Below are 21,372 nucleotides of genomic sequence, written 5' to 3' on the forward strand. Positions count from 1 at the left end.
CATGGGCAGTCTAGCACGTTGAGCCCCTCTATTCCTGGTGCCGGTGGGGTTCTTGAAGAGAACGGATTTCACTACACAGTAGTCCTGCATCCTTGCGACGTGGCCGGCCCACCGTAGTCTCCCAACTTTCGCCAGGTGTACGATGGGAATCTCTCCAAGCAGTGCCTGTAGCTCGTGATTCATACGTCTCCACCACTCTCCGCTTTCCGTTTGTACTCCTCCAAAAATAGTCCGCAACACCTTTCGTTCAAAAACGGTAAGTGCACGTATGTCTTCCGTAAGTAACGTTACTGTCTCAAGTCCGTAGAGGACTACCTGTCTGATTAGCGTACATCGTCTGTTTTGTCCGGCGGCGTATTCTCCTTGATCGAAACATCTTACGAAGGAAAAAGTAGGCTCGATTTCCAGCTTGAATGCGTCGTTGGATCTCCTTACTCGTATTACTGTCGGCGGTGACCAGAGATCCCAATTATACGAACTCATCAACCACTTCCAGTTCATCGCCGTCAATAGTCACTGTCCGTGGGAGGCAAACGCTACTTTCTCGGGAGCCTCTTCCTACCACATATTTGGTTTTCAACGCATTGATTTGTAACTCTAGCCTCTGTTTTTAGTCTGGCGTAGATTGCCTCCGCCGTCCCACGGTCAGTCGGCGAACTCCAAAAGTTGCTAAAACTAGAAGGATTCAATAGGTTGAACCTAGGACAGGACATGCCATCTGGCTTCTTACTCTTCTTTTCATTATGACCGCCATCCCGATTGAATATTCTTTGTACACTCTGCACCACTGTTGCCTGCACATATTGTTTTAAGAATAACTTCGTTTGCCGAAAATCAGCTCCCGAATACGCCACAGTTAATGCGACCAAAATTCGGCCATTCGGTACCAGCCCAGTCAATCTGCTGCTTACGACGACTGCCACCTACGATCCATGTGGCCTCTTAAGACTAGCCAACAGTGATGTTAAAAACTCGAAATCTCAAAACTCATCAAAATTCAAAATCAACTGTGAATCATGTCAACTTGAACCTATACAGAAGAAACTCACGCGTGAATTTTTCTGTTTTCATACCAAGAAGCACAAAACCAGGCGTATGAAACTGCAGGGTAAAGAAGCGGCTAACGTCTTTTTACGCTTCCTACACGTCCGACACAAAAAGAAAACAAGCAAAAAAGTAACTTTGTTCGAGCGCTTACCAATACACATTCATCCGAGGCTGAAGTTAGAGCGGGCTACTCACAAATACATTTGGTCCGAGGCAAAGTTTGTTATGGGTTAGATGAGATGTTGGCTACACGAAAAATGTATGGGAATGACATTTGTGACAGTGGGGTGCACAAAACTCACACATTTTTCTTCCCGCTTGATCATATTCTGCTTTGCTTCAACTGCTACCCGGAGCTATACACCTATACATGCAAATTCGTTGTTTAACAGCATAGGCATTCTCTCGTGCGATACGTAACTGTGACTGAGCGTAAGAGAATCTCTAAATAAATCGTAAGGTTAAACTAAAACACACATTTAAACTGCATGCACTGCCGAACTGACATGACACATAGAAGAAAATCCTTTAAAAACCATCGTCCTACGCATTTTGCTTGCACACTAGCACCCTCTGTTATGCATGTTGCGGAGTAGCTTGCATTTGCAGGGTTTTATACTGTAGGGGTTTTACATTTATACGGTTTTATACCGAAAATTCGAAACAACACTCGAGCGCCGCGGTGTGGCGATGTTGCGAAACATGCTTTTTTGAAAAATAAGTAGTTTTTGAATGTATGATGGAATTAACGCGAGTGTCTCGTCTGTTTGTCTGTGCTACATGTTTATCTAATTCTTATTAGGCGCCTTACTTTCTAGTAAAGAAAATGTCGATTCTCGCGAAGGAAAAATGTAAATTCTGCCAATTTGTTTGCCATCTTCATTCATGAATGTGCGCTAGCTTTTTTCGCAGCTGATATTTTCTCTGGCGGTTAATTCTCTTTCGCTTTCTGGTTCGTTGTATGAAATGTCAGCTGTGGAAGAAGTAAGCAAAATGCTCACAGCTGAATTTGGTTCACATCGCATAGCAACAGAGACATCGCATATAATAGCGAGAGAAATTCATATGTGAGTTCGGCGTTTCTGATCAGAGATGAAATTTCTTGGGCTTGAAATCTTATTGAGTTTTTTACTGCTATGAACCGTCGCTCTCCCGCTTTGCGTTCATATTAAAGAGTGTAAATTGCGAACTGACTTGTCTCCAAATCGGCTATCCACAGTAAATGTTTGTCGGCCGGCGTCGATCCGACGCAAGCAAAATGTTCGTTTGTGTCGGACGGTGTCCGACCGACTTCTTCCATGGACATGTATTGGTTGCTTTTCGTTAATGTGGTGACCGTCAGTCAATTTACTATGTTTTGCCGTCATTCGCAGCTCCAAGCGATCAAGGAAACTTGATCGAAACGAAAATGTAGAAAAAGATCAAAACGCATTCATTCTGCACAATCGGAGGTATGACTTCGTATTCCATCACTAAACGGACGGTGTAAACAGGGCCTCCCCTGTTCAGGGGAAATCTTCAAAATGGCACTCCAGAATTCAATCGTAAAAAATTACAAAATTGCTTATTTGATGCGTTCATTGCATTAATATATCCACCTTTAGAATTATTTTTTGTATCACTTCTAATCAATTTCGTTCCTAATTATAAACAACATAAACTAACAGCACTGACGAACTGACATCCAATCTAGGGTGCTCAACCTGTGTAAATTTTTGTAACGGCCGTTGCTCGTTCACGTTCAAATAACTGCTCGATTTCGATAGTTTTGGAGATACGTTAGTCAGTGGCGCCACTTGCATTCACATTTGTGTTGATGGGTGTAAAAAAAGATTTCCAAGTCTTCTCGCACTTACAGGAAATCCCATTATGACTGGACTAGGCGGCGCTGAAAATTGCTGAATTTTACACGCAAAACAAAAAAATACACACAAAATAGAAACATTTACGCAGAAAATCGCGATAAATTTGTACTAGGGTAAGGAACGAGTTAAGCAGTGTTACCTATTTTAATCAGTTGAACATAAATGATCCGAAAATGCACTTTTTTATTCATATTTTCAAAATCTTTTGATAGGATCATCTTCACAAATCACTTAACCATACATTTGGTTCACACAAACACAATTTACTGGGTTTCCGACAAGAAATATGATGAATTAAAAATTGTTGTCCAAAAACGTACATTTTTCAGTTGCTCTTCAGCAATCGCCACCTCGCTACTAACGAATTCATCAAATTTTCAGCACTGATTACAACCACTCTGAAAGTCAAGCACTCAATTGTCACATACCATATTATTCAGTCTCTTTTTTTCTATTATCTAAGGCTTTGTCACTAGCCGAAAGTTTTATTATTTTCGAACAAAACTGAAAACAAATTCTGAATTGATGGAACCTGTTCAGCAGTAGCAGCAGCACAACTGATGAACTATCGTGTTGCCAAGATACTGTTTCGGTTCTGGAAATAAGAATTTTAAGTTTGAAATTAACTGAAACCTCCTATGGTGAAAACGTGGTTCAATACTTTTAAGAGAAATGTATGTTCATAATTAATTTTTCTTTATTAAAAACAACACAAAAGACAGCTTTTTCAATAATTTTCGAAGATTTTCTCAGTGATTTAATGAAGCAACGATGTGTTTCAATGTTATTTGCTTTGACAACACTGTTTTAAAGTTAGATCGTGTGCACTTCTATGTTTGCCTCTTTTGTTCTCCCACCATCCTTATGAACAGCGAGTGAGACGTCAAACTCGCAGTTTCCCATAAGAACACCAGAGAATAAAAGAGACGACGAATACCGTTTGCCGAACGGTGCGGTGAGTGTATGCCCCGATACACAATTTAGACAGATGGCATTTTACGCATATGCCGATACGCTATGCCGATTACGCATCAGATGCCGATTAGTATAGGTCGCGGATAGGAACGCGAAATTACTGAATAGGGGGAAAAGTTCGAGGGATTTTTTAACGGGACGTAAAAAAATTTAGATTTCAGGATTGCTGAAAACAGCACCCTGCGGGTGAAAATGGGTTCGGTGTGTTCAAAATCAGTTCCACCGCTCCAACTTTTAAAGCGAAAAATCAAAAGTTTAGCTCAACAATAGTGTCTTCCAATGGTAACAGCTTGAAGAACTAAAGATAGCAAGAAGATTGGTATGCTGATATCCCCCACTTAGTCAACCCATCGCTTGTAATAAGGGAAAACAATCAGTGACCCGCTTAGACTGCTTAAAACTAGTTCTTTACCCTAGCTTGGATGTTTGTTCTTTGTGCTCTTATATTAATCATACAGTTTTGTCTATCACACTAATCTTCTGAGATTTCATTCGATTTCCCAAAGTGAATTACGTTTCTATTTTTGTTTCCATTTTTTCCAGTTAAAGTTAATTCATGTTGATTGGTTTGACTGGACTGGAAAATTTTAGCTAAATCGTTTAAAAACCGAAAAGGAATAACAAAATATGACATGTTTACCTTTTTTTGTGTGCACTGTTCATGCCTAGTGTGTGAGTTATCACCGATTTTCGGGCACGATTGAGTGACAAACAAGCTCTTTATCCGTGAAAAGTCATGAAACTCAAAATTCAATTTTCTCTCTGCTAAAATAAACCATCAATTGAATTTGTGCAAAGCTTTTCCACCCCCACCCCCAACACCTCCCGGCATTCGTTTTCAATTTCGTTGTCTCCTGAACGCTCACGGAGCATTCACATGAGCATATGTTTCCATAACAGATTTGAATCGAAACGTGATACGAATTCGTTTTTCGCTCGCTCGATTTATTCCTCGGAACATTGAGCACCCGGGCTTACAGCTCGTTAGAAATGTTAATCAAAGCCAATTGATATCGCGATTTTTAATCTGCCTCCGTTAGTTTCCTGTTTTACGCCGCGCCAGTTGCGTTTGATTTGATCCGGCTCTCTGTGTTCGTTCCGCGTTGCCGATGAAAGAAAGGCTAACGAAAGGCGTTGCGGGTTTCGCTTCTTGCGCCACTGCGTAAAGGATCTTATTAATATTATGTAGATGAGATTAGAAAATACCACTAAAGTCAAACGAACTGCGGCAAATGTTGTGCTGCTTATTCTTCCACAGTTAGTTTGCTTTGAAAATTCACTTAACCATGAAAATCTATTCTGAAATGCTGCCGCTGTTTGTGGAAAATGTTCAATTTAGCCGTGGGTTTCCAGTTCGAATGATTATTCATTAAATTTTTGTTTTGAACTTTCTTTTCCATTTCAGATTACAGCGCTGGAGCGATGCGAAACGTCGAGCTAGTGGTGGACCCTCCGGCTGTGCGTCGAAGCCAACATGCGACCCTCCGATGTCTGTATGATTTGAACGATTCGCCACTATACTCGGTCAAGTACTACCGGGGTCAGCGGGAGTTCTATCGATTTTCACCCAGCGAGTATCCGGAGAAGAAGACGTTTCCCTTTCCGGGTATCAATGTGGATGTAAGTTCTATTTAATTTCCGACCTACCGACGGAGTTTATTCGATTCTTCACAAGGCAACACAAACAACGTTTTTCGTCCCGATTCGTCCACCGGCAATTAGTGATATTAAAGCTATCAAGAGGGAAACTTTTCCGGGGTCGAGGTTTGCTAGTCTTAACAAAGCACATTTTCCGTCTGTTGTATCGCATCGGAGCAGCACGGAAACTGTGCGGGTGTGGCCGGATAAGCAGGAAAATTAAGAGCACTCGGGTGGACAACAAGGCTCTTGAATGCTTTTCGCTGAGCGTCGGTCGCTGAGCCAACCGAGAAGAAAGAAATAAAATACATTTAATCCTACAGCCGAGAGTATTGGAGTCCTTTTGAGGCCAGCCGTTCCTTCTTTTTCTTTTTTTTTGCTGCTACAGATTAATTCGAAACTTTCGCTTCGTTAGCCTTCGGCTTGCCTGCTGTCTTTTTATTGGACGGCAACAAAAAGTGAAAATTTTCTAGAGACAAACACAAAGCGAGAGCCATAGTCGGCTTTCAAGCTTCGGAACGTCAGCCAGCTTATTAATTTTAATTAGCAGCTGCAGCAATTAAATTTATTACTTACGCATCAAAGTGATTTCATTGTGCTTTTTGGCAGCAGCCAGCATAGCCGTTCGAAACTTTGATCAAGAGACAGAATGCTCTGCCAAACGATGTGAAGATCTGTTATCATTCGGACTGATCAAATTATTTACTCTGTTTTTCTTTACACTGTCTTTATTTCCATTCTTATTATTTGGATTCAAAATACAACTTGAATTATTTTCAGCTTTTTTTTTATAAGAATCAGAAATTGAAAGATTGAAGTCATTCAAAAACAATGTCTTTCTTAAATGATTGTATACTGAGCTTGAGTAAACTGAAGGAGATAAATACATAAGCAAAGTGCCATGGTATGTTTCAGCCACTGCACGAAGGGATTCTTCGTAAACAGACCTTAATATTAATTTAATAATAATATTCAGATTAATATGTCAAAAACCGCTGAGCTAGATATATTATCTTGAATTCAAAAGAAAGATATCTTTATAAGGATTCCAATTGCTTTTGCCTAGCAGGTTTGGCCAAATATAGGGCCTTTTACCTTAGTTTTTTTTTGGCATAAATAGATGTAAAAGTCAATATCACTGGGATCTGTCGGCATCAAATCGATCTTTTCGCAAAAATATAAAGTGAAATGACATTTGTTTGATCAACAACTTCAAGAAGCAGACAGGTGCTGTACACCAAACAGTTGGAAAGTGCGTCCGTCCCAACGTAGCCGGATGCACCATAGGAATCTCTTCAAGCAACGCCGGTAGCTCGTGATTGATATACTTCCGTCACTCTTCGCTTTCAGTTTGTACTCCGCCAAATATCGTCCACAGCACTTTTCGCCCGAACACGGCAAGGGTGCGTCGTCACAATTTCAAGTCCATAAAGAACTACCGGTCCGATAAGGGTTTTGTACATTGTCAGCTTCGTACGGCGGCATATCTTGATCGTAGAGTTGTGCGAAAAGCAATGTAGGCCTGATTTCCCGCTTGAATGCACCGCTGCATCTCCGTACTAGCGTCGTTGTCCGCGGTCGCCAAGCAAAGCAAAATCTAGGTGCTACATTCGGTTATTGAAACTTGACCTTCTGTTTTTATACGAAAGACTTCGCAGCCAGTTGTTAGAATACAGAACAATTGCGGGGCCAGTGCTACGATCCTATTGACTCTAACAACCTCTCCCAGTCGAGATTCGAACATACGACGACTGGCTTATTAGGCCAGCATCATACCTGGAGGCCCACTGGGAGGAGGTCACTGCGGTCACCAGCAATCCCAAATACACGAATTCATCTATCACTTCTAGTTCGTCGCCGTCAACAGTTACCATCCGTAGAAGGCACGTGTTTCCTTTGAGCCTCTACCTTTCAGGTATTTGGTCTCCGGCACATTAATTTTTATCCTAATCATGCGGACTCCGTTTTCAGTCTGGCAAAAATTGCCTCCGCCGTCGCAAAGTTTCTGGCAGTGACATCAAAGTCATCTGCAAAGCCTAGGAGTTGGCATCCCTTGGAGAAAATCGTGCCTTTCGTTTCGACACTCGCACGTCGAATCAGCCCCTCAAGAACAATGTTGAACAGCATGCAGGATAAGCCGTCACATTGTCTCAACCCTTGCCGCGTCTCACACACATAGCTGGAACTAATCATCGTTCGTGCATTATCTGCCATAATTGGTCTTGATCGACTGTATCGTATGCTGCTTTGAAATCGATGAAGATGAAGATCTACATTTCTGCAAGATTTCTCGAAAGGTGAAAATTTGATCCGTAGTGGCGTGAGTCCCCATGAAGTCCGCCTAATAATTCTCTACGAAACCTTGTGCTATCGGTGAAAGCTGGCGTTATGGGATCTAGGACAGTACCTTGTAGGCGGCATTTACCAACGTTATGTCGCGATAGTTGCAGCAGTCGAGCCGATCACCTTTTTGGAGATGGGACAAACTACTCCTTCCACCAATTTCTCGGATAGCTGCTCCTCCTTCCAAATATTAGAAATTAACTATGTAGAGCCGCTGCCAGCGTTTCCCGACCATGTTTATAAAGCTCTGCCGGTAGGCGGTTCTTACCAGCGACTCTGTTGGTTTTCAGCAACCCGATTTCTCGTTTGACTTCATGGAGATCAGGTGCTGGGACATTACTATCGTTATATTCTACTAAGACGCTCCAAAAACTTCAGTCATTACTATCGTCCAACAAACCAGTACTATGCGCCAACATATGCTGCCGATCTGCAGGAGAAAGAAAGTTTCTGCAGCCAGCTGAACAGCGTGGTTCAGAAAATCCCGAAAGGGGACATCCAACTACACTTGGGCGATTTTGACACGAAGATTGGCTCAAACCTTGTACGTGTCATGGAACGACATGGCCTAGGAGAGATGAACGATAACGGAAAACTGTTTACAGAATTCTGTGGTAATAACAATTGGTGGATCGTTCTTTCCAACCACAACAACAACGCTGCGGTTTGCGCTTCGCACGTGTCCAACGACGGGAGAAAAAAGTATCGTTACGACGTCTGCCGATTGGAAAACCGACATCAAGAACGCCAAGATCACGCAATGGCCCGGCATCAAGAACGCCTTCCTCACGACCAGTGACGCAGCCCTCGACAAAGCGCGCAGCTGGCGGAGGTAGTGGACATTGAGCGAGCGCGAACTAGATTGGCTAAGACAGCTACCCGTTAACGATACGCTGGACTGGAGACGGATGTTAAACGAGCTTGTAGCCGGGACAAGAGAGCCTGGACTAACTCCCTAACCGAACAAGGAGAAACCGCCGCCGAAAATGGTGATATCCGTTTATTGTACGATATTTCTCGCCGCCTTAGTGGGGCCAGGATGGATACCAAGATGCCGCTAAAGGACAGAGCTGGTTAGCTATTGACTGACCCAACAGAACAGCTTAAGCGGTGGACTGAACATTTCGAAAAACTCTTCCTAGTTTCAAATGTTAGCGAGCAACAAAACTAGCAGCGTATGATGCCTACAGTTCGTCGAATTAATCGCGTCAACTTGGAGGCGTCATCGCTGGATGAAATTAAAGCAGCCATCAAGAGTATGAAAACCAATAGGAGCGCCAGGGATGGACTGCATTTCATCCAAGATGCTCAAAGCTGACCCGTCTTTGTCAGCCCAGCTGATCAATTCAGCAATATATGGGAAACCGCAGCTTTTCCGGTGGACTGCATGCAGGGCATATTGGATAAAGCCCCTAAAATGGAGACCTAACTGAATGCGGTAACTGGCGTGACATCACGTTGCTACTCTGCTGTATTACTCTCAAAGTATTCTGTAAGGTAATCCTCAACCGGATCCAGGAAAAGATCGCCGCTACTCTTTGGCGGTAGCAAGCTGGATTCCGTGCTGGCCGAACATGTGTAGACCATATCACAACGCTTCGTATTATATTGGAACAGATTAACGAATTCCAGGACTCTTTTCTGCTGGTGTTCGTTGACTTCGAAAAGGCGTTCGACATCAGGGACGCACTTAGGCGTAGAGGAGTTCCAGATAAGCTAGTTTATCTCATCGAGGCTCATTACGAGGTGTTCTCGTGCAAGGTTTTGCACAACGGCGTCTTGTTCGACTCTATAATGGATACTGCTAGTGTGAGACAAGGCTGCACTTTAAGACCGCTGCTATTTTTCATCGTTATGGATGAGATATTAGTTGAAGCAATTGAGAGTAACCTTATCGAGGATTGCTTTGGAATCCTCTAACTATGGAGCAGCTAAATGACTTTGACCTAACCGACGACATTGTCTTGCTCGCACAACGCCGTTAGATGATCTCTCCGAGAGCTTTCAGGCAGCAGGTCTGACAGTCAATGTATCTGAAGCTAAGTCTATGGTAGTGAACACTGGCAATCCCACCAAGTTCACAGTAGCAGTTGAACAGGTAGACGCCTTTCAATATCTTGGTAGCCAGGCATCGCCAGATGGTGGTACCAAGACTGATATAGCCATAGTTGCATTTGCAGGTCTGCGAAACATTTTGCGCTCAAACCAGATCACTCTACATACGAAAACCCGAATTTTCAATGCAAAAGTTGAATCCGTACTGCTTTTTGCCTGCGAAACGTGGTGCGTCTCAGCGGAGACAACGCAAAAACTGAAGGTATTTATTAACCGGTGCCTGCGCTATATCATTCGTGCCTAGTGGGCTGACAAGTGGATATCCAATGAGGAGTTCCGTCGGCGGTGTCATCAGTCATCAGTCGGTATCATCGGTGCAGAGGAGCACTCGACAGGAATCCGCAAGGACAGCGTAGAAGAGGCAGTCCGAGAAGCTCATGGCGATGCAGCTTAGCCAACGACATCCGAGCTGTAGACGAGAACCTGACCTGGCGACATGTAAAACCTATGGCGGGTAACCGTTCATCCCTTTGTTCTGCCAGACCGGCAGAAATGGACACATAAGTAAAATGGGCACTTCTAGATTACCTTCCGTTCCGCCTCCTTGTATAATTACGCTATTGAAGTGTTCATCGAAGAATTGCTTGCACCTTTCGGTCATCTCGCGCTCGTTTGTGGTTAGATTCCCTCCCTTATTTCTACAACTGGTTTCTTGCTCGTCAGTATTTCACCTAGTTCTCCCTAGTGACCATGGTCAGATTTTTCCAAGCAATTTTCGTTCTCTCCACCGCTTGTTGGGATTTCCCATCAATTTGTATTCTCCGCGGTTTTTCTTCTTGTGCCGCGGATGGTCAAGCGTATTTTGCCCCAACAGTTTTCAGCGATTGAAGTACCTAACGTCTCGGAATTAGGCCCTGAAAGCCCTGATGATGATGATGATGATGATGATAATGATGATGATGATGATAATGATGATGATGATGATAATGATGATGATGATGATAATGATGATGATGATGATAATGATGATGATGATGATAATGATGATGATGATGATAATGATGATGATGATGATAATGATGATGATGATGATAATGATGATGATGATGATAATGATGATGATGATGATAATGATGATGATGATGATAATGATGATGATGATGATGATGATGATGATGATGATGATGATGATGATGATGATGATGATGATGATGATGATGATGATGATGATGATGATGATGATGATGATGATGATGATGATGATGATGATGATGATGATGATGATGATGATGATGATGATGATGATGATGATGATGATGATGATGATGATGATGATGATGATGATGATGATGATGATGATGATGATGATGATGATGATGATGATGATGATGATGATGATGATGATGATGATGATGATGATGATGATGATGATGATGATGATGATGATGATGATGATGATGATGATGATGATGATGATGATGATGATGATGATGATGATGATGATGATGATGATGATGATGATGATGATGATGATGATGATGATGATGATGATGATGATGATGATGATGATGATGATGATGATGATGATGATGATGATGATGATGATGATGATGATGATGATGATGATGATGATGATGATGATGATGATGATGATGATGATGATGATGATGATGATGATGATGATGATGATGATGATGATGATGATGATGATGATGATGATGATGATGATGATGATGATGATGATGATGATGATGATGATGATGATGATGATGATGATGATGATGATGATGATGATGATGATGATGATGATGATGATGATGATGATGATGATGATGATGATGATGATGATGATGATGATGATGATGATGATGATGATGATGATGATGATGATGATGATGATGATGATGATGATGATGATGATGATGATGATGATGATGATGATGATGATGATGATGATGATGATGATGAATTGATGGTTTTATGAAAGAGTCTAAAATTTCTCGAGTTCGATTAGTTTTTGAGTTACGTAAATATTTTTGTTTTATTTGTATTAGGGTCCTTTTCCCCCTACCACAGGGGTGAGTGATCTCAAACCATCATAAAAAAATTCCTGCCTCCAAAACCCCCCCACATGACAAATTTGGTTTCATTTGCTTGATTAGTTTTTGAATTTGATGGTTTTGATGTATTTTATTTTTATACGAGCCCCCCCCCCCCTCACTATAGAAGGGGTGAGGGGTCATAATTCCCCTCATAAAGATGGGAAAAAATTTGCCTACAAAAACACCCACATGCTAAATTTGGTTCCATTTGCTTGATTAGTTTTGGAGTTATGAGGAAATTTGTATTTTATTTGTATGGGAGCCCCCAGCTCTTAAAAAGGGAGAGGGGCCCTAATTCATCATAGAAAAACCCTTCAGAAACACCCACGTGCCAAATATGGTTTCATTTGATTAGCTAGTTCTCGAGTTATGAGGAAATTTGTATTTCATTTGTATAGGAGCCCCCCCCTACTAAAGTGGTGAGAGGTCTAAATTCATCATAGAAAAAATTCATGCCTCCAAAAACACCCACATGCCACATATGGTTCCATTTGATTAATTAGTTTCGAGTTATGAGGAAATTTGTATTTCATTTATATAGGAGCCCCCCTTCTAAAACGGGGAGGGGTCTCAATTCACCATAGAAAAAATTCTTGTGTCCAAAAACACCCACATGAAAAATTTTGTTCCATTTGCTTGATTAGTTCCCGAGTTATGCAGAAATTTGTATTTCATTTGTATGGGAGCCCCCCCTCTTAGTGATGATGATGATGATGATGATGATGATGATGATGATGATGATGATGATGGTTATGGAGCCCACCTCATTCCCCTACAAAGGTTTGAGATAGTCGATTTATCTAATAGATAATTAGTGAATATACATTTGAACCAGGTAGGCAAACAAAACGATCTGGTTTTTGACACAGATATAAATTCCTGCGATGGTATTCAAACAAAAGTTATAACTATTAAAAATATATAATTTTTCAAGTTATTTCCAAACCAAGAATCTCCAGTATCAATTTGCAACCTTCCGCCAGTTACCAAGATGTTCATATCATTTTGGTTAAGCCGATACCCAGTTTAGCCCGCTACTAAGTCGACGCAGTCCCGACGAGGCCATTCCCGCTGTAATCAGCAAGCAAAGCAAAGTCCAACCTTCAACTTAGTATGAGACTTATAAGGGCATCCCCACCCAGGGAAATCAAAAAAATTTCCAACCCGAAAAAATCCTTGACTGGCTAGGAAAATAAACATCTAATAACAAGCAGAAGCATCCAAATCTTCCTGAACACTCACGAATTTGTCAATTACTAGTAGTAAAGTCAGATATTTCTAATAGAAAGAACAGTCAAATTTAAAATCAGTCTTCTATATCTGTTTAACGCGCGCGGTTCTCAAACCTTTGAAGACTACTCTCTTTTTTTTAACTACATTAACAATTACAAAATCCATCATCACCATGGTGACGAACATAATAGTTTTAATGTGCTTTATTAATATCTAACAAATACTTGATTAACAGATGTCCAAATTAAATAATGGGGGGAGGGGTTTCTTACCATCATAAGAACCTTCCCTGGCACCAAAAACCCCTATATGCAAATTTTCACGCCGATCGGTTTAGTAGTTTTCGATTCTATAAGGAACATTCGGGCAGACAGACAGAAATCCATTTTCAATGGTATAGATTTGTATGGGAGGCCCCCTCTTACTGAGGGAGGGATCTCTAGCCATCATAAGAACCTTCCCAGACACCAAAAACCTATACATGCAAATTTTCACTCCGATTGGTTCAGTAGTTTTCGATTCTATAAGGAACATAGGGCAGACAGAAATCCATTTTTATAGGCACAGATTTGTATGAGAGCCCCCCCCCTCTTAGTGGGGGGAGGGGTCTTTTGCCATCGAGAGAACCTTCCCTGGCCCCAAAAATCCCTACATGCAAATTTTCACGCCGATCGGTTTAGTAGTTTTCGATTCTATAAGGAACATACGGACAGACAGACAGACAGACAGAAATCCATTTTTATAGGTATAGAAGGTATAGAATATTTTTTCATATCCACACTTCCAGAATAATTTTCATTATTCTAGTGCGTATTTTAGTTAAATAAAATCATAATTACAAAATTCATCTAAACGATTTCAATTTTCATGTATAAAAACATCATCTCCATCGTAGTGCCTACTACATGTGAAATAAAACCACTCTTCGTCAATAAATATCGAAAATTGTCGACCAACATTAGAAAAGGGCGAATAACCCAAACGTCGAACAGACCGAGTGAGAGTTATTTTTTGCTGGAGCATCACTCGTTCTGTTCACTGCAAATCTCTAGGAAAACGGAGCGATCGAAAATAGAATGAGGACAAACAACCGGAAACTGTGCTCTCAGACTTTTTTTTAGCCCGAACGAGTTTGAGTAACTTAAGCAAAATTCGTAGATAGAAATCTTGTACTAGTTTAAAATAAAATATAATTAAAATTAACCTCAGTGGATGTCACGCATATCAAAATGAGTAAATACCGTGGACCCCCGTTCGTTTGACCGTTTATAATCTGAACACTTTTTAATTTGAACCCCGTTGGTTTGCACGACGTGCAAATTAAAAATGGTTCAAACGTCATTCTCAATATGACAACATTTGCTTATGCAGACAATGCACATAAACACGATTTGTTTGTGCTGATCTACCGTGTTTAAACTGTTTTACATTGCGTTTTCCCAACGATTATGGTAGAAATCCGATCGGAGAATGAAATATTCGCTGCTTGCAACTGCCAACTGAATCAAACCACTAAAACAATAACAAAGAGCAGGGCAGCCAGTTCACACAAGTTCCAGCATATTTAGGGTTACCAGTTCTTCAAATTAAAAACTAACCCCTTTAGTTTGCATGAGGAATCATTCAAACGAACGGGGGTCCACTGTATTGGTTTCAGGTTAAAATGAAATCGAAATAGATTGAAAAATTAAAAAAATATTGCGAATTCCGTATAGCTAAATCCAAAATGAAACTACATTATATCAAAACAATTAGTAAAATGATTCTACCACGTAAAACAAACGTTTGATACACCACTTTTTACAAAACCTTTGGCTGGGCACGCAAGTGGGTCCACCCACGTACCTAGTTCGTAAGCAGTATGCCGATATGCTTTTTCCGTATGATAGCAATTGTGGTCGTCTGGCGGCTAGTTATCCTGCATGGAAGCAAACGTTGCATGAAGGCATTGCGGATGCTGGTGGCATTTTTTTTGACTTCGTGTTTTATTTTCCAAATTGAAGAATACGGAAAAATCAACCGAAAAGTTGGCTCGATCTCCATTTTCTTTTCATTTGTTTTCTTCTTTAGTTCTATCTTAAACTTGCATGGAAAAGTTTTTAAGCTGCTCCATTTTGTTGTGTATCTTGTTTGGGGTTTGTTCCGAGAATGGATTTTTTTTCGCTTCCCTATTGTGTAACGTATGTTTACAGCGGGTTTTTGAGGGAAAACTTTGGCCTTGTTTGTATTCTTACTGCTCAACTTCGGGACGAAGCAACGTTGATTGTGAGTGTTTGTCAGTTTCCGGTCGAAACAGATTTTGATTTAAACACTTTTATAGAACTTTTGCATCTCTCTGATATCTTCCCGCTAGCTCTCGCTGTCCAACGCCAGCCAGGTAGTGATCCGAAACGTCGGTTTCGGACTGTCTGGCAACTTTTCCTGCGAGGTGACCGCCGATGCACCCTTGTTTTCGACAGCAACCGGACACATCCACATGCAAGTGGTCGGTAAGTTTCAGTTGATGCGCTGTAAACAAGCTAACGCTAGAGTAATGGGGCTTGGGAATTTAACCATTCAATTTAGTCAAGTAAGGGGACTTATGTTCTACTTATAGATATGTAATTTAATATATTAAAAAATACTCGTAACTGTACTAGTCAAACTAGATAAGTTTTTAAAGTGTACTTAAAGCTGTCTTGATTACTGGTAAGAAAGCTTCAAAACGATAATGCCGTTCCAGGTAAAATACCGACCGTCACATTACTGCAGCAACAGTCTCCTGTAACACCAACTGTGCTGTAATTGTTGCTTGGTTTCGAGAAATTAGTGGTTTCTACTCCGTCGAAAATGAAATTAATTCTCTTCACAGGCAGTGCCTTCCTGTACTTACCGGCACGGTACGGTAATGGTTGGAGAATAATGAACTCGGTCAATGATTCATGAGTTCTATGTAACCCGGACACGGAATAAACTGCCTCTTCTGGATGGTTAATATGTCTGACTAGCAATCGTCTTGCTGAAATGTCTACCGATGCGAAAAGCTTTCAACTGCCGAAGGTTCGAAGGTTCGTTTGGTACGAATGCGCCTTCTTACCAAGCCAGCCAAGGTCCAAATTTACCTTTATGTGGCAATAAATTACGTGTCACTAACTCAACCGATGTTCCATATATAGTACAGTATCAGCATCCTGCAGCGAGGAACATAGGTGTATTTATACAACCGTACCATTGACGTTTCCGTAATAAAAATAATGTCTATGGAAATGTGCCAAACGTTTCGAGGATTGTAATCGCCAATACTTTTGACCAACGTTACGTAAGTCACATAGCTAAATGTATATGAAGGACGTGAAAGTTTTCTTTGAAGCCTTCAAGTTTGCTTATCCGGATCAGTACTAGCTGCTTCTATGTTAGCGGTAACAACCACCGGGTTCTTTGATGTCATCTTTTGTTTTTCTTCAGTAGACCCTGTGCGTACAAGTGAAGGCTTTTGCACAGAACATCCGGCTTAGGACTGATAGATAGTGAGTAAGCCTCGTTCGCCCCTATATCGTTATCAGCAAGTGAATGTGACCGTCGGTGTGTAGGCATTCAATGAGCGTCTAACTATGCACTGCACATACAGACGGCTTACGGCATCCAAGGTAGTTTCGCACAGTTCAGGTCACACACCACCCAACCACCTACACACACGGTCTAGTTCTCTGCGACATCCTCCAGGACCACCCACCGGTCGACACGGGTGGGATTATCTCGAGCGTGGTGTTTGTTTGCATTTCCGTCACATGCCACGTGGACCGCTTCCTTTCAGCAGCGTGCGAAGGTGTGTGAAATGTTTAACGACTAACAGAATGTGGTTAGAGGGATCTGTTCACACATCTTGAAGTAAATTGCACTGCAACGTTGTACAACCTCGCTTGTAGATATAGTTTGGTACACTGAATAAATTCAAATCCAATGCTGGTTTGAAACAAACGTTTTCAACACAAAAAAGCATAGCGTGAACATAATATTGTATTCTTTCTACACAGTATAAACCATTCGCAATTGTTCATGTTTACCGTATCGGAAGTTTTATTGTTTATTTATTATATTTTTACATATTGCCAAAAAAAATTCTCGCTGATAATAATATCGGAGAAAGCCAAATTCTAAATCTTACTTCTACTCTATTTGTTCCTTGCCATTGCATAGGGTATGTTGCTGCTTCGTCGTAATTGCCTATTCCCGTCCTATACAACACAAATTATTAAAAATATCAGCATTTTATTGACACACAATGCAAAACTAGTTATTCCCTAATAATTTCGTTTGTTGTCTATCATACGCGATCAATCAAAGTGAGCTGAGATCTATTTAAATGCTTTTTATCATTAAAGAAGTCCTATCAGCCAAATTTCAAACGTTTTTTCGTGCGACGAAGAAGAAAATGTCGACTAATCGTTCTAATTTCCGTCATTCATTAATGAAAATAACTCACGCAACGCATTGTCGTTATTCTACAGCCAGGAAAACTTGCCTGACCTGCAGAAATTTTGCAGAATAACATTTGTCATGCCGTCCTACACAGTTACATGCGCGTTAGCTTCATACACATTGTTGTGATTTTTAATTCGGACGATGAAAAATGTTGATGGACGGATTTTAAAACGGTACGACGAATTTAAGAAATAAAGTCAGATGCGTAATTTCAATAATATGCTTCAATAATCGCTTTTCAGTGATTTCAAATTTCACGGATCAGAAGATAAATGTGTTTTAGTCAAATCAGCACAAGAACATTTTGAGTATTCATTAAATCCATCCAACAAATGATGAAAATTAGAATAGCTTTACTTACTACGAGGGGAATTAGAAATAAACGCTATGTGAGTTGTACCAAAAAGTTTCTAGAAACATCAAATCTTGAAAATAAATATTAGTGGTAATTAGAAAGCAGTCGGGCTAAGTTGACTCAAACACACTTACCTTCCATTCCGTGTACTTTGAATTCACTAAAAAGCGATTATTAAAGTATTTTATTGAAATTACGCAACTGACTGTATTTCCTAAATTCGTCGTACCGTTTTAAAATCCGTCCATCAAAATTTTTCATCGTCCGAACTAAATCACAACAATGCTTGCAATCTTATTACGCATGTATTTGTGAAGGACGGCATGACAAATGTTATTCTGCAAAAATTTCTGCAGGTCCTGCAAGTTTTCCCGGCTGCAGAATATTACCAATGCGTTGCGTGAGTTATTTTCATTTTATGAATGACGGAAATTGAAACGCTTACTCGACATTTTCTTCTTCGTCGCTTGAAAAAACGTAGGAAATTTGGCTGGTAGGACTTCTTTAATGATAAAAAGCATTTAAATAAATCTCAGCTCACTTTGATTGATCGCGTATGATAGACAACAAACCAAAATATTAGGGAATAACAAGTTTTGCATTGTGTGTCATGAAGATGCTGATATTTTTAATAATTTGGGTTGGATAGGCCGGGATAGGCAATTACGACGAAGCAGCAACATACCCTACCTTATTATAAAACGTTTTTGAGGATTCACCGAATTCAAACAACTGTTCCACCAAGGAAAACGCACGGAACAAGCAGCGATAGGTTAGTTGAATCCAAATACAGTACGATGGCAGAAATCCCGCGGAACGGAGAGAACGTTGAGGAGCACGAAAGTCAAGCAACGAAAGAATGTTCGGAGAATCGTTTTCTCCGTTGAGCACTTTAGCGACAAATACAGCTTGTTGGACTTTCCTGCGTCGTTCTAAGGCAACACCGATCAGGATACGACGGAAGGTTCACAGGATCACTATAAGTTGTTTAGTACTAGGACCTTTTGCGCTGGTGTTAGGCGACACAGTCTCCGCCGACCGTTGCCTCTTGCTCTGCTCGAGAGGTTGCGGTTGCTGGGCGGATGAGCGAAGAGCCAGTCTGCTGACCTCTTCCTGCGTGCATCCCTTGCTGAGATACAGCTTGTGTCGCCTTTTCTGTGCACTGGAGAGCCGTTTGAGACCAACACGAGACGACGTTGGTGCCCCATCAGCGTCTAGTCGAGTCTCCGAATCGGGAAGAATATCCACTGGACTTTCCACACTCCCTTTTGGCAAACTCAGGATCAGCGAAGAGACTAAAAGTCCTCCGTACAGCGAGTCGCCATTGAGGTTGAAAATGTCCTCCAGCTCTGTCTCCTTCGTTCGACTACGGAATTCATTCTTCGGAATCACACGCAATGGAATCTTCTCACTCCATTGCATTGGTTCCGGCTTTGCAAGGCAGCCGGTGCCTAGTAGTGAAGTCACGGTGCTCCCCTAGACCGTTATTATCAAAAAAAAAAAGCTCCATGAAATCGGACCTCACCAGTCGATTCGTGAGGTTGTACTGCATCTTTGGTGAAAATCCTCCTACGGTGGAAATTTGAATTTACGCCCTTTTAAGTGCCGTAAGTACTAAAAACAATGCCAAAACGACGAAACACGCATTGCAAACCACGTGTTGAACCACCAGCTCACGAAAAAATCTGTAGAAGGTGCTCTACACATTTCAGATACAACATTACAGGATCTTTACAGCTGCTGGTAAGCCTAATTTGAAGGTTTAAAGGGCGTAAGTGCATTTTATTGAATATCTAATATGTTAAACGTATAAATTCGACTACCATTAACGTTAATCAGTTCTATATAGAAAAAAAATAGTACAAGTTATCAAATTTCACCTTGTAGTAGGTGTACTAGTGCCAGTGTTTACAAGTATCACCAGTTATAATCATATCCTATAAATTGAATTGTTTAATTAAACATTTCAATCAATACTCAAAACCATAGCAATGCATGTCTGGTTGAGTGCGGATTTCTTCAGAACAATTTAGTATAAGAAAGCACTGTTCGTATACCTTCCGCTGTCCCTCCATTACTTGGCATCGTGAACGCGCTTTTTAAAGTAGTAGGAAAAGTAAATAAAGATCGGGCTGATTTGTGGGTGAACCCCAGCCATGTCAGAAATCAGAAGTCACTCAAAAATGAAATTCTCTTTCCTGATTGCCGGATCAATTTAATGATTAATAGCACAAATTACACAGAAATCATAAAGGTTCAGTTGCTTGACAACCCGTTACAAGAACAACACGTTTGTTTACAGCAGTTTTAGTGCGGTGTTTTCTTCAGATCGCGTTTATTTTGGGCTAATCTCCCAATAAACTAATTATATTGTTCTTTTCTATACGGAGCTAACATTAATAGTAGTCAAATTTATACGTTTAACATATTAGATATTCAATAAAATGCACTTACGCCCTTTAAACTTTCAAACTAGACTTACCAGCAGCTGTAAAGATCCTGTAATGTTGTATCTGAACTGTGTCGAGCATTTTCTACAGATTTTTTCGTGAACTGATGGTTTAACACGTGGTTTGCAATGAGTGTTTCGTCGTTTTTACATTGTTTTTAGTACTTACGGCACTTAAGAGGGCGTAATTCAAATTTCCACCGTAGGAGGATTTTGAAAATTTCACCAGAGATGCAATACAACCTCACGAGTCGAATGGTGAGGTATTTTTTTTTGATAATAACGGTCTGGGGGAGCACACCCTCGCCTTGTTGTGCCTCGCGATGTTGTTACAGATAATGCTGTTGTTTCATTTAGTTAATGACACTGCAGACCTAATTTGATGAACGTTTTTAAAAGAATTTTTCTCAGCTTTCCAATAATGGTCGTGAAATTAAAATCGGTTGGGAACTAAAATGACGATTTTTAAATAAAATCCAACATGGCGGCTAAATCCAAGATGACTGCCATGTTGGTTTTCACTCAATTAGAAAGCCCTATCCTTCCTTTTTTTAAATCGCGTCGTTTGTAATTTATTTCATAGCAAATTTTGGAAATACTAAAATAATTACAATAATTACATGAAAACTGTGAAGCTTGCTACAGAAAATGCTTGTTTTATTTCGTTGATGCCGATGCACACCTAATTTTATGAATGTTTTTGTAGCATTTTTCTCAGCTTTCAAATGATTGTCTTAAAATTAAAATTCGTTGAGGAGCTCATGGCGAAGACGGTCAATTTTTGATAACATCAAATATGGCGACCAAATCTAAGATAGCCGCCAAAATTTTTTTTATTCCACTTGAATA

General features: G+C 40.6%; 1 protein-coding gene across 1 annotated transcript in view; it reads left to right on the plus strand.

Annotated features, from left to right (window-relative positions):
• The window catches only part of LOC128745543 (uncharacterized), a 195,056-nt gene that overhangs the window by 61,362 nt on the left and 112,322 nt on the right, over positions 1 to 21,372 (plus strand). Inside the window, exons 2-3 of the mRNA XM_053842618.1 lie at positions 5,293 to 5,507; positions 15,612 to 15,747. Coding sequence (XP_053698593.1) covers positions 5,293 to 5,507; positions 15,612 to 15,747 — 351 coding nt within the window. The remainder of the gene's footprint in view (positions 1 to 5,292; positions 5,508 to 15,611; positions 15,748 to 21,372) is intronic.

The sequence above is a fragment of the Sabethes cyaneus genome, chromosome 1, assembly GCF_943734655.1.
Source record: "Sabethes cyaneus chromosome 1, idSabCyanKW18_F2, whole genome shotgun sequence".
Taxonomy (NCBI): Eukaryota; Metazoa; Arthropoda; class Insecta; order Diptera; family Culicidae; genus Sabethes; species Sabethes cyaneus.